Here is a 13,394-nt window from a genome sequence, read left to right on the forward strand (position 1 = left end):
AATTTATTTTATTTTATTTTATTTTATTTTTTGGCAGAACCAGGGATTGAACTCAGGCCCTTGCACTTGCCAGGGAAGCGTTTATTCCACTGAGCCATCTCCCCGGCCCCTGATTATGTTCAGTTTAAATGAGTAAACTCACTTATTCAGAAAAAGTTCACTAAAGAATAAATAAAGTTAAAAGTCATGGCTCAAAGCAGAGACAAGAAGAGGCTACTATTAGGAATAGTATTACTATCTATATACATTTAGAATATCAATCCGGAAATGTGTAAATTCTCAGAATAGCCGGGTGTGGTGGTGCACACCTATAATCTCAGGACTGAGGAGGCTGAGGCAGAAAGATTACTAAAAGTTTGAGGCCAACCTGGGATACATAGTGAGCTCAAGACCAGCCTGCACTATGTAGACCCTGTCTCAAAAAGAATAAATCTTAGAATATACATGGAGTCAGTGTAAGTTATGCATCTAAGACACATCACACTTACAATTATTAACGTAATTATTTTACACTAGGTTTATTCAGTAATATTATAAAAGGCAGAAAAGTATAATTACACTTTTCTGAGGCTGAGGTAGGAAGGTTATTGTGAGTTTTAGACCTCTTGGTCTAAAACCCAGATCTGACCCTTCCAATTGTACTTAACTCTTATCTCACATGATTATTATAGCTTATTCAAAGGAGCTAGCACATGAAAGTAAATATTTATAAATGTTAGCTTTTATTATCATGTCCCCAGACTACTGTTTAGTAATTTTATAATATCACATGCAAATGAATTTTCAACTTTCAAATTAAAAAACATTTCCTTTTCTAGACTGTTCCCTACTCCCACTTCCCCCAGGGTTACCAAGCACTATAAGACTATTTTATTTAATTAATTTATTTTTTTATTAAAGAGAACACATATTAGAATTAAAACAAAAAATTATAAGTGATAGGGAATTTCACTTAACAAAGTAATACGGATTTCACAGTATTTGTTGTAATACATAGTGTTGTCTTCCAACCAGTTATTCAAGGGCTGGTGAGATGGCTCAGTGGCCTAAAGCACCTACTTAGAACAAGCGGGACCGCGGTTCAATCCCCCAGCACCACATGCCAGCCAGCCCCGCCTCCTGGTGGGCTGAGCTGGCCCCCCCCACACACACACAATAAAATTTTAAAAAAGATGAAATCCAACCAGTTATTCATATTACCAGATATATTGTGCTTATTATTTTAGGAACTGATGACAGTTGAAGTTGAAGAAATGGACTTCACCCATGATGAGGTGGAACAGCTGGATTCTACTCCCAGGAGTCTGGAAATGGATATAAAGGTGGAGAATTGTGGGAGCCTGGTGTTTTGGGGTAAGGAGTAATTTTGTAATGTACATGCTTTACTGTTACATGATAGTGGCTTAGTCAGGGATCATATAATAAATTTCATAAGCTAAATGATTTATAAAAAATAGCAATTTATTTTTTATAGTTCTGAAAGCTGAGAATTCCAAGATGAAGATGCCAGTGAATTCAGTGTTTGGTGAGGAACCACTTTGTAGTTCATAGAGGATCTCTTCTCATTGTGTCTTCATATGATAACAGGGACCAAGAGTGATCTCTCTGGGGCCTCTTTTCTAAGGAAACTAATCCCATTCATGAGGGGTTAGCCTTCATGACCTAATCACCTCCCAAGACCCACTTCCTAATACCATTACCCTGGGAGTTAAGATTGGAGCATACGAACTTTGGGGAGACAAAATATTCAGACCACAGTAATAAGCTTTCTCCATAATTAACAGCATTTAAAATGTTATAGTAGGGCTGGGGATATGGTTCAACTGCACAGCTTGTACCTGGTAAGTGTAAAGTCCTAAGTTCAATTCCTGGTACCAAAAAAAAAAAAGAAAAGGTAAATAAAATGCTATAGTTCTCATAAGATTCATAGATCCCTAATTCCCTTAGGTTAGAATTGATAACTGAGAATTTTCTCTTTTGGGAAATAACAGTTCATTTTTGGGGGCTGGAGAGATAGCTCAGTGATGTAAACACCTGCCTGGCAAGCACAAGGACCCAGGTTCAATCCCCAGTACTGCATGCCATGCCAGCCCCACCCTAGGCATGCTGAGTCAGCCACAGAAACTAGGTGTGGTGGTACATACCTGTAATCCCAGCACTTGGGAGGCTGTAAATAGGAGGATCACTAAGAATCCAATCTGTGTAGTGAGAACCTATAGACCCTGTACTAAATACAAAAAATGAAAAATTAAAATGAAAAATGAAAAAAAATTTAAAACTTTGTTCAGTTGGACATGGTGGCACACACCTGTAATCCCAGGGCTCAGGAGGCTGAGGTAGGAAGGTTATTGTGAGTTTGAGCCAGCTACAAAGTGAGCTCAAGGCCAGTGTCAACTACATAGTGAGACCCTATCTCAAAAAGACAAATATAAATAAATAAATTGGTTTGATAAAGTCATACGGACTTGTAGTTTGTTTTTATTACAGTATCTTCAGCCTAAGTCCCTTATTAGATATGGGACTATTTATATTACCTATTTTTTTTTTTTTCTTTTTTTTTTTGTACTGGGAATTGAACTCAACACCTCATGTGTGCCTGGAAGGTGCTGTGCTGCTGAGCCATATCCCCAGCCCTCTTTGGTTTTTAGACAGGGTCTTAGTTCAAATGATCTTTAAAAAAAGGGAAAAAAAGGTCGATGTCTTAAGGTGGTATTTCTGTAAGTGATTTTTCTTTGTCTACAACTTTGTCAAAACTTAAGAGTAAGCTATTTTTTTATCTTTTCATGCTTCCTCAGTTCTTTTATGTTACTACTTACTCTCATGCCTTCTGTTTATCTTTCTTGTTTATGCTGTAGTTTTCCATTTTCTTAGGTAGAGCATCTTCATTGTCTGACCTTGTACTGTCCTGAATTTAGCCGTTCTCTCATCACCGCTAGTCCCTGAAATACATTCATCTGCCACTGTTGTGAGTCTTCTTTCGAAAACATTCACATAATACATTTTCAGTAGATATTATTTTTATTTTGTTGTCACCATAGCAGTTTTTGTCTACAACACAGAAAACAAAAACATTTGTGTTGTTTTTATTTCAGATTCTGATTCTGTGCCTGAATCTAACAAGTTCTTTTCAAAGCAGGAAGCTTATGAAGAGCTATCACCTGAAAGGGAACTGTTAATAGAAAGACTTAAAAAGGATGATTCTTGGGAATGCAAATTGTTAGATGCCTGGGAATGTGAAAGCACATTAAACTGGCATCAAGCAAATCAGAAGAAAGATTTAAGACATGTCACGATTAAACATAGGAAAACCCCTATTAAGATTTATCATGGAGGTAAGGAACACTCAAACCCAACTAAACATCAGAAGGTTCACCCAATGAAAAGGCCATGGGAGTGCAATGTTTGTGGAAAATCCTACTGTTACTACTCAGCCTTTATCTTACATCAGAGAATTCATACTGGAGAGAAGCCCTATGAATGCAGTGAATGTGGAAAGGCCTTCAGTCGTACCTCATCACTTAATCAGCATCGGAGGATTCACACTGGAGCAAAACTATATAAGTGTGATGAATGTGGGAAAGCCTTCAACCGCCGTTCGGCACTTACTCAACATCATGTCATCCACACTGGGCAAAAGCCTTATGAGTGCAGTGAACGTGAAAAGGCCTTCAACCAAAGTACATACATCATTCAGCATCACAGAATACACACTGGAGAAAAACCTTATACATGTAAGGAATGTTCCAAAGCTTTTAATGACACCTCTTCCCTCATTAACCATCAAAGAGTCCATACTGAAGAAAAACCCTATGGTTATAAGGAGTGTGAGAAAGCCTTCAGTGACCAGTCAGGCCTTAGTCAACATCAGAGAACTCACACAGGGGAAAAGCCATATGAATGTAGTGAATGTGGAAAAGCATTCAGTTACTGCTCAGCTCTTATTCATCACCAAGGTACCCACACAGGGGAGAAACCTTACAAGTGTAATGACTGTGGCAAAGCATTTAGTGACCGCTCAGCTCTTGTAAGACATCAGAGAATCCATGCCGGAGAGGAACCTTATAAACATAAGGTGTGTAAGAAAGCCTTAAGCCAGAGCTCGTCACTTACAAAGCACCTGAGAACTTATACCAGAGAAAAACCATACAAATGCAGTGATTGTGACAAAGCCTTCAGCCGGAGTTCATCTCTTACTCAACACCAGAAAATTCATACAGGAGAAAAACGCTACCAATGTAAGAAATGTGAGAAAGCCTTTAGTGTCTGTTCAGCCTTTCATCAGCATAAAAAAACCCATGATGCATAGAATGCTCTAAATTTACAAAATAGTTTTATTGTTTTCTGATTGTATAGATTTGTTCTGAATATTGCAGGGGATAATGCAAAAGCATATAAGGTTCTGTCACATGATAAATAGCCATCTTTCTTGAAATGTTGTGAAGTGTGGAGTAGGACAGATTAATGTGGATATGTATGGTCTTTTAAAATAATTATTAGAGGGCCGGCTAAATAGCTCAGCAGATTAAAGCACCTGCAAGCAGGCACAGGGGCCTAGGGGGTTCAATGTCCAGGCCTGTTGTGCTGGCCCTGCCCACAGGGTGCTCTGAGACAGCAATTGAGACTGGCGTGGTGGTGTGCGCCTGTAATCCCAGTACTTAGGAGGCTGTAAACAGGAGGATCGCTACAAGTCTGATCTAGTAGAGACTCTGAACACCCTGTAGACCCTTCCCTAAAATACAAAAAATAAATAAAATGATTATTAGAAAATGGACACTTAAGAGTAAAATCAGTGTCACTAACTAGAAAGGGGTAGGAGTGGAGTGTCATTAGGGTATTGGAATTTGGAACAGTGAGAGATACATTGATTTTACTTTTTTTTTTTCCTCTGAACTGGGGATTGAACTCAGGCCCTTGTGCTCGCCAGGGAAGCACTTATTCCACTGAGCTATCTCCCCGGCCCCGATACATTGATTTTAGTAAGATGGGACCGATGAATTTGTGAAAAACTAAAGATACTTTTCATTAAAATTGTGGTCTGACTGGATGCGTTGATTTATATGCATGAATTGCATAGCTCATTGGAAAGCCAAAATAGCCAACAGTGGAGAAGAGAATTCCTAAAACAATACAGGAGAGAGTCTATTTTAGAGAAACAGAGTCAGTGGTTAAGGATCTAAAAGTAGTATAAAAACTAATGAGAGCAACAAAATGAACAGTGTTTGAAGCTGTTGGTTTTAAATAGTATCAACCTAAAACCAAAAGGATGAGGATGAGAACTTCAAAAAGGAAAATTACAAAGAGGTATTTCCAGGGAAATGAAAAAAAAACAACTAAGCTCCCTAAACCTTTTTCTTGAGCCCCCCCCCATACTCCATTTGATTACTTGCACAGTTTCAAAATTTACACCAGTGATTATTAAATTTGGATGCACCTTAAAATAGATAGCTTTCGGGGTCAGGGAGATGGCTCAGTGGGATAAGCGCTTCCCTGGCAAGTGCAAGAGCCTGAGTTCAATCCCCAGTTCCGAAGGAAAAAAAAAAAAAAGACAGCTTTTATGTTTTTGTATAGTCTTCTGTTAGACTTACTTAATTTTTATTTAAATTATATGATAACTCTTTGTCCAGCAACCACTTTCTCCTTCAAGGTTCATCTTAAGTGTCCCTTCTCAGCATCCCTTGAGCACCTGTATTCACTCTTTCCTAGCACCTGTCTGCCCTGTAGTAGGTTTGAAAACCTTCCTTCCTTGAAGACTCGCTTAGGACTTAGACATGAATTTGATTTTTTCTTGGCCTACAGTGTGGCCAGGCATCTGCATTAGATTGTTTTAAGCACCTAAACTGAAAAGGTTTTGAAAGATGCATGTAACCCAACCCCAGAGATTCTAATTAAATTTGACAGGCATATAGCGTGGACATCAGGAACTTTAAAACACTTCACATATGCTGGGGAGATGGCTCAGTGGAATAAGCACTTCCCTGGCAATCACAAGGGCCTGAGTTCAATTCCCGGTTCCACCAGAAAAAAAAAAAAAAATTAAGTGAAAACGCCTGACATAATTCCAATATGTAGCCAAGAGTAAAAACGACCAATTTAGATTCTTTGCACAAGGATTGCCTTAACGTAATCAGACAATCATATTCAGCAAAAAGGGTAACAATCAATTTTAGGCCTCAAGTTCTTCGTACAAGTTCTTTATACCTTGGCTTTGCTTTCAGTTTGTTTTACTAATTTTACAGTATCTTTTTTTGGTGATGGTGGTTCTGGGAATTGAACCCACAGCCTCACTTATACCAAATAAGTGCTGTGCTACTGAGCTATGTCTCCTGTCCTCACCTTATTTTTTTCTCTTTGCTTGGTTGGACCTTTTTGTTTTCTCTGACTTCACATGGACTAGCCTACCTGACTGACCCTTGCTAAATGTGCTCCAGTAAGCCTAAAGATAGCTCTCTCAACCACTTCTACTCTGTACCAGGATTTCTAATGGTGGTTTAATAGTAGCACTGGTCAACTATAATAAGCTTAGAAGTAACCTTCAAAACAAATCAGGTGAAGGGGTCGGTGAGATAGCTCAGCAGTCTAAAGGGCCTGCTTAGGCAAGCTTAGGCAGGCACAGGGGACCATGGTTCAGTACCTGGCACCACATGCTGCAGCAGCCCTGCCCTCAGGGTGGGCTGAGCTGGCAAAAAAAAAAATCCAAAAACACACAAAAATCAGGTGAAGACAGTGTTTGGAAGGGATTTTCAGAGTTAGACTTTCTTTTTTTGTCTTTTCGCAGTACCAGGGATTGAACTCAGGACCCTATTCTGCTGAGCTATCTCCCCAGCCCCTTTTCTCACCTGTTTAAGCCTCCCAGGAACTGGGATTACAGGCGCGCGCCACCACACCCAGTCTCAATTGCCATCTCAGCACACTCCAGGGGCTGGCACGGCAGGCTCCAGGGTTGAACCCAGTGGCCCCTGCGTCTGCTTGCAGGCACTTTAATCCGCTGAGCTATTTGGCCGGCAGAGTTAGACTTTCGATTCCAGCTATATAATTTTTAATTTTAGAATTTAATGAAATTATAATAAAATTTAGTTGTGAACGTAACAATAAACTACAAGTAACGTGAGATAATCAAGAAAAAATGGGAAAGATTTGTAATCTTGTGTAGGAATGAAAAAAGCTGTACTTTAAAGCTATTTACCTACCTAATCGGTATGCTGAGTGCTAAGATGTGGAGCATTTCTTCATTGTATGGCTTCTACATTCAGGGAACTTAAAATTGGTTTCACTGAAAACCATCTGTCAAGTCCCGGCATCAGAGAATGTTCTGGCAAGATCCCTCCCGGCTTTGTGCTATCTGCTATGGCTTCACCGTAGTACAGTCATTAACTATTTCTGAATGCTCTTCGCCAATAAAACTACTTATGTTCTCTTATTCCATGACAACTAGCCTTTCTACCCAGTACAAAGACTGACCCAGGAGTCCACAGAGTTGAATAAACTGTGATGATGTCACAACCTACATCAATTAGCTTCATGACGCTGTCCCATTCGATGCTGAATCGAGAAATGTTTCTTTAATCTTTTATTTATTCATTTGGTACAGGGTCTCTCTATGCAGCTCAGACTCATAGTGATCCTCCTGTCTCAGCCTTCCCAGCGCTGGGATTACAGGTGTGCACTACCACATCCAATTTCTGTGGCCAGCATAGTGGGACCAGGGTTCCAGGGCCAGCACAGCATGTGGTACCAGGGATAGAACCTGGGTCCTTCTGCTTGCCAGGCAGGTGCTTAGACCAACACTGGCCTATCTCCCCAGCCCGAGAGTTCAATTTCATGGCCAGTTTCAAGCTGGGAGTTGTGGTGCATGCTTGTAATCCTAGCACTGAGAAGCAGAGAGGAGAGAATCTCAGTTTGGCCCCTTTCTGGGCAATTTAGTGAGATGCTGTCCTTTGAAAAATATGGGCGGGGGCGGGGGGCAGATAGCTCAGCGGACTAAAGTGCCTGCTTAGTTTAGCGGCTGGGTTTGATCCCTGGCTTGCTGTGCCGGCCCCGCCCCCAGGGTGCGCTGAGAGGAGATTGAGACTGGGTGTGGTGGCGAGCACCTGTAATCCCAGCGCTTGGGAGGCTGAAAACGAGGATCACTATGAGTACACTCTAAAGTCTGATCTACGTAGTGAGACCCTGTAGACCCTGTACTAAATACATTAAAAAAAAAAAAAGAATGGTGTAGTAGATATGCATTACCCTGGCACTCTGGAAAAACATTTTTTTCTTCTGATACCAAGAACCAAACTCGGGTCCCTGAGCTTTATCCCCAGTTGTACTCTGGAAATCTTAATTGCCTTTTGTCCTCACTGAAATTTCCTTCAGGCTGAGATTTCCTACCTTCTAGAAGGGAAAGGCAAGGTTCTAAACTACTGTGTGATTTGACAGACTGCACAGCTAGACGATTCATTCCCCAGGCTTGACTTTCCTTTTGGTGGGTTCTATTTTCTTGCTTTTTTCTTTTTTTGAAATGTATTTATGACAGGGTCTACAGGGTCTCACTACGTAGTCAGGCTTGTAGTGATCCTCTTGTTTTCAGCCTCCCCAGTGCTGCCACAACGCCCAGTTTCAATCGTGCCTCTGGGGCGGGCCGGCAGGGCAAGCCCGGATCGAACCCCAGTCACTGTGCTCTGCCTAAGTAGGCACTTCAGTGCACTGAGCTATCTGGCCGGCCCTTCTTGCTTGTTTCTTGAGTATGTAGCACAGAATGGCCTCCAACCATCCTCATCTCCACCCATGCCTATGCCCCTAGCCTCGGTACCTTCAGATCCTCCACCCTTCCTACTTTCTGGCAGTCCAGCCTCCTCTACTGGCCTAGTTGTCTGTCTTCTGTAGCTTCCTTGTTGGGATTCGTGAACTATGAACTTGCTTCCTCAATAAAACTTACCTATTCTGTAACAATCCCTGGTCCCAGCCTTTTTATATACTGTGTGATATACCCTCACTAGAGCTGAATGCTGCTAGGGGTTAATATTTAGGAGACTGAATTATTTTGTTCAGTACTGGAGCTAAGTCTGAGTGCTTTCATACTGTTTATTTAATTTATTCATACTGTTTATGTGATGGGAAAAGTTTCACTTCCTCTTTTCCATAATTTTATTGATAAATAGCAGTGAGACAGTTTCAAATCAAATTGGTAGGACAGTTTCAATAATTAACACATCGCATACGTTCCTCCCAGTGGTTAATTGCTGTACAAGAAGCGGACTTGATATCCTATCCACAAACACCATTAGAACAAATCACTATTAAGAGAATGTAACTATATATCTATCCTAACCACTTTGAATACACAGATACAAAATGGACGTTCATCTGTATCCCCCTTTTTTTTTTTTAAATTTATTTTTAACATTTATTTAGTGTGTGTGGGGGGCAGCTCAGCCCACCAGGGGGCGGGGCTGGCTGGCATGTGGTGCTGGGGGATCGAACCGTGGTCCCTGTGCTTTATTAAGCTTGTTCCAAGTAGGTGCTTTAGACCACTGAGCCATCTCTCCAGCCCCTGTATCCCCTTTTTTGTTCCGTTATTTGAATATTATAGGTGTGTTAACTCAGCAAAATAATCTAAAAGAGTTCAGTAGTCCATAATAGTATTGGGTCTTCCACTTCACTGGCAATGTCAGAAATTGTTGACCTGAGTCCCCTACAGCTCAACATAACAGTGTGGCTTTACTTCCTATATTTCGTTTTTATACTTTTCTGTTGGGTGGTTAAGACCAAGGTAAAGCAGGACCTATGTAACAAGAGTTGTAACTTTTGGGTCTGATAAGTTCAGTGAAATCCCCTCAGGATTTATCCTGAGATCCTGTACCTCAGATTGTTTGTCAGTGTCAGCCATGTGGATGAGTCATAGCCATTGCTTGGCTGATGTGCTCTCTGTGAAAGCCTGAGAGAATGTTTTCTCTCCATGTGACTCTCCACACTCTACATCATCGATCACTTTCCTCTTTGGCCCCATAATCTCCTTGACCAGAAAATTTGGGACACTGCCGAGTTACATGATGTTACAGTACAAGTTCTCATATGTCCTGAGTCTTAATTGACCTTGGAAGGGTAGGGCCAAAATGTTGGCTTTCCTTGCAGCCCTCCTTTTCATCTAATTTTGGTCTGCAAACTTAGGTTGTTAACCATCCAGAAGACAAGCTTATTGTTATTACCATACAATTTAGGCTGTTAAGCTTAACCTCACTATTTAAGTCCCTACAAAATATGATAGAAAAAATTTAAAAATTAGAATATATTTAAAAAATAGCCATAAAGAATTATATACTTCTTATGTTTACACATAAGACCAAAAATCTCACCATATACAACCTTGAAGCAGGACAGTCCCACAATATTCCTTTTCCTGTCTTGCTTTCACACTTCCTCTTTTGACAGAATGTTAATCTTTGAGGAATATTATATTGATGTCAGTGTTTAAATAGTACCAGAGGAGAATATGGGAAGCTAGGAATAAGAACTGGAAGACCCTAGGTTGGGGCTGCTAGTTAGAATCATGAAAATTATTTTTATCTAGTGCTCATTTTTATCCAATCCTCTCCTCTTACTGGTCCTACCCCCTTGTCTTCATTTCTCAGTGTTTCCTTATATAGCTCCTCTGCTTTACTTCCATCTCCTGCCTGCTGCTTCAGCCCTTTATTATATTTCTCTGCACCAAGCTTTCTCACTCTTGGCACTGTTGATATTTGGGGCTGGGCACTTCCTTGTGGGAGGCTGTGCTGTACATTGGGTATGGAACTGTGTCCTTGGCCTCTATGCACTACATGCCAGTATAATCTCCAAGTCATGACAACCAAAAAGATCACTGATGTTACTATGACTCCCTGAGGGCAGAATCATCCTCAACTGAGACAAGTCCCTCTAGAGATGTCTTTTATGCCCATTTCCTTTTGGGTTTTCTGCTCATTTTTTTTTTTTTTTTTTTTTCTAGTCCCAGGGAATGAATTTGGGATCTTGAGCTTGTCAGGCAGGAGCTTATGCTGCTGAGCTCCCTCCTTGGATTCTGTTCTTTTTTTCCTTCCTTTTTTTTTTTTTTTTTTTTTTTTTTTGCAGAACCAGGGATTGAACTCAGGCCCTTGCGCTTGCCAGGGAAGCGCTTATTCCGCTGAGCCATCTCCCTGGCTTTCCCTCCATTTTTAAAAAATTTATTTTATTTTGTGTGTGTGTGTGTGTGGCCAGCTCAGCCCACCTGAGGGCAGGGCTGGCTGGCATGTGGTGCTGGGGGATTGAACCGCGGTCCCTGTACTAAGCTTGTTCTAAGTAGGTGCTTTAGACCACTGAGCCATCTTACCAGCCCGTTTCCCTCCATTTATTTATTTATTTATTTATTTATTTATTAAAGAGAGACTTATTAAAAGTTTGTTTTATTTTTTTTGCGGAACCAAGCACTAGTTACCAATTACAGCTAGACTCTTTTTGTGTGTGCTTTCGGAACATTAGCCCAGTTAGAATGGCCTTACGAGTAATCAAGTAATGAACCAGGTCCTGGCGGTTATGTCCACGGTTAGATTGTTCAGGTGATCTGGAACTCTCAATTGATTGCTTTAGCTTTTAGTTCTTGGTGATATCTCCAAATATGTAAGAGCTGAGAGGCCCCTGCTGCCCCCACAAAGAAGTTCCCAGCAAACAGACTCCAGTTTTTTGGTATAATTACCAGTGAGTATCTTGACCAAATAAATCCTGTAGCCATCAGAACCGTGGACTGAGCAGTGCTGAGCTTCTCCGCAGGTCTGGCCATGTCTGCCAAGCCAGCGCACACCAATGCCCCATTTCATAATTGGAGCCCTGAAAAATACTGTTCTAGGACCTGCCGGGTGGTTGTACAGCGGCCTCAGTTTCTCCGGCAGCATCAGCTCCACTCTGTTGAGGAGCCGGTGGTGCAAGGCCCGCAGGCCCTTGGCGCCGGGGTGCGTGCTGGTGGTGGGCGGCGGGGTGACGGCTTTGCGGTGTCCTCGTACCCGGCTGGCAGCGAAGGGCAGCTCTTCGTCACTGTGCCCGGCACCGCGCCTCGCGCCCGCCTCTCCCCTGGGGCGCCCTTCCCTTGGCTCTGCAGGGTTCCAGCGCTCCACCCCGGGGCCGCGCCAGCCACGGCTGACGGGGCGAAGGCTTTTTCCCTCCATTTTTAAGGAGATTTTTTTTCACTCAGAAGTCTTAAAAGCATGGCTATCTAGAACATATGCCACTTCTACAGGAATGAGATATTCCTGAGTTGAGTACCCAGAACATAATTTTTTTTTCAGTAATGGTAATGGTTAGTTTTGTTCTCACATGTATCTGGCATACTTGTGCTTTTCTTAGTGGGTTTTTGATGACAAGAGCTCTTTCTCATGACAGGGAATCTTATGGAATTCAGAATTTTGGCCCTTTATATAGGATTATATAAACAAGTATGCAGTTTTAGCTTCATTTGATTGTCTGTTGTCCCAAATCATTGGTTGTTTTTCTGTTTTCTGTTCTGCAGTGCAGAGGTCATTTATATTTGGCTAGGTTCTGAAACCAGTTACAAGAAAAAGCCAACTCCAGAGCAGAAAACTTTTAAAGATGTAGTCATATCAGCTATCACTGATAATGTAGGAAACAGTCAAGAACCTCTCAGAAAATGTACGTGGATATAATGAGCTTGTAGACAGTGGCTGGCTTTCATTTCTCCACTAAGGGTAGTGGATACAGCAAGGGCTCCCTTCAAACCTACACCTTATCCAAGATCAGAATGCTCACACTAGGATGAGGTAGGGCAGCTATAATAAGTGTGGGAAATCCTTCAATACAAGGTCCTTGTATTTCAGGTCTGAGTACATTCTTAGACGAGCAAAGCTTTATGAATGCTTCAGATGTGAAAAAGCCATTAAGCTTACGGCAAATTTTGATAAACATCAGAGAATTAACTTTTTGGAGGATTCCTTTGTTCCATGTGTGGACAAGCCTTCAACAGAGGTCAGATCTTAGGGAAACAGGTGATTCATTCCATAACCCAAAAATATTCAGGTAAGAATGATTATAATAATATAATACCAAATAATAAAATACAAAACATCAAGAAAAAGAACCACCTTTGAACACCTTCATAACTGGTGTGAGGGAAATGAGAGAAAAATGTTACTGTGTAGGACAACTTTGTCACTAACGGAATCACTGCTCTCTATTGGTCCAATGGAATCTTTCCTTTCATGCAACTTTAACAAGGAGCCCAACCAATGACACTTGCTTTTACCTCCTTTTGAGGATTTTGAAGAAATATGACATTGCACGGTCATTAAACAGATTGATTGGGGGGCCCAGCCCTAGCTCAGTTCTTTAAGTGGCTGCTTCCACAATGCTGGCAGCCTCAGTTTGCTGTAGTTCGATCCCCACAACACTCCAGC

General features: G+C 41.3%; 1 protein-coding gene and 1 pseudogene across 2 annotated transcripts in view; one reads left to right on the plus strand and one right to left on the minus strand.

Annotated features, from left to right (window-relative positions):
* The window catches only part of Zkscan5 (zinc finger with KRAB and SCAN domains 5), a 74,604-nt gene that overhangs the window by 6,443 nt on the left and 54,767 nt on the right, over positions 1-13,394 (plus strand). For both annotated transcript variants that reach the window (XM_023713386.1, XM_023713387.1), the window contains exon 4: positions 1,227-1,353. In XM_023713386.1, coding sequence (XP_023569154.1) covers positions 1,227-1,353 — 127 coding nt within the window. The remainder of the gene's footprint in view (positions 1-1,226; positions 1,354-13,394) is intronic.
* On the minus strand, positions 11,380-12,152 carry LOC101574342 (annotated as a pseudogene).

This window comes from Octodon degus, unplaced genomic scaffold (assembly GCF_000260255.1).
Source record: "Octodon degus isolate 3935 unplaced genomic scaffold, OctDeg1.0 scaffold00031, whole genome shotgun sequence".
NCBI lineage: Eukaryota > Metazoa > Chordata > Mammalia > Rodentia > Octodontidae > Octodon > Octodon degus.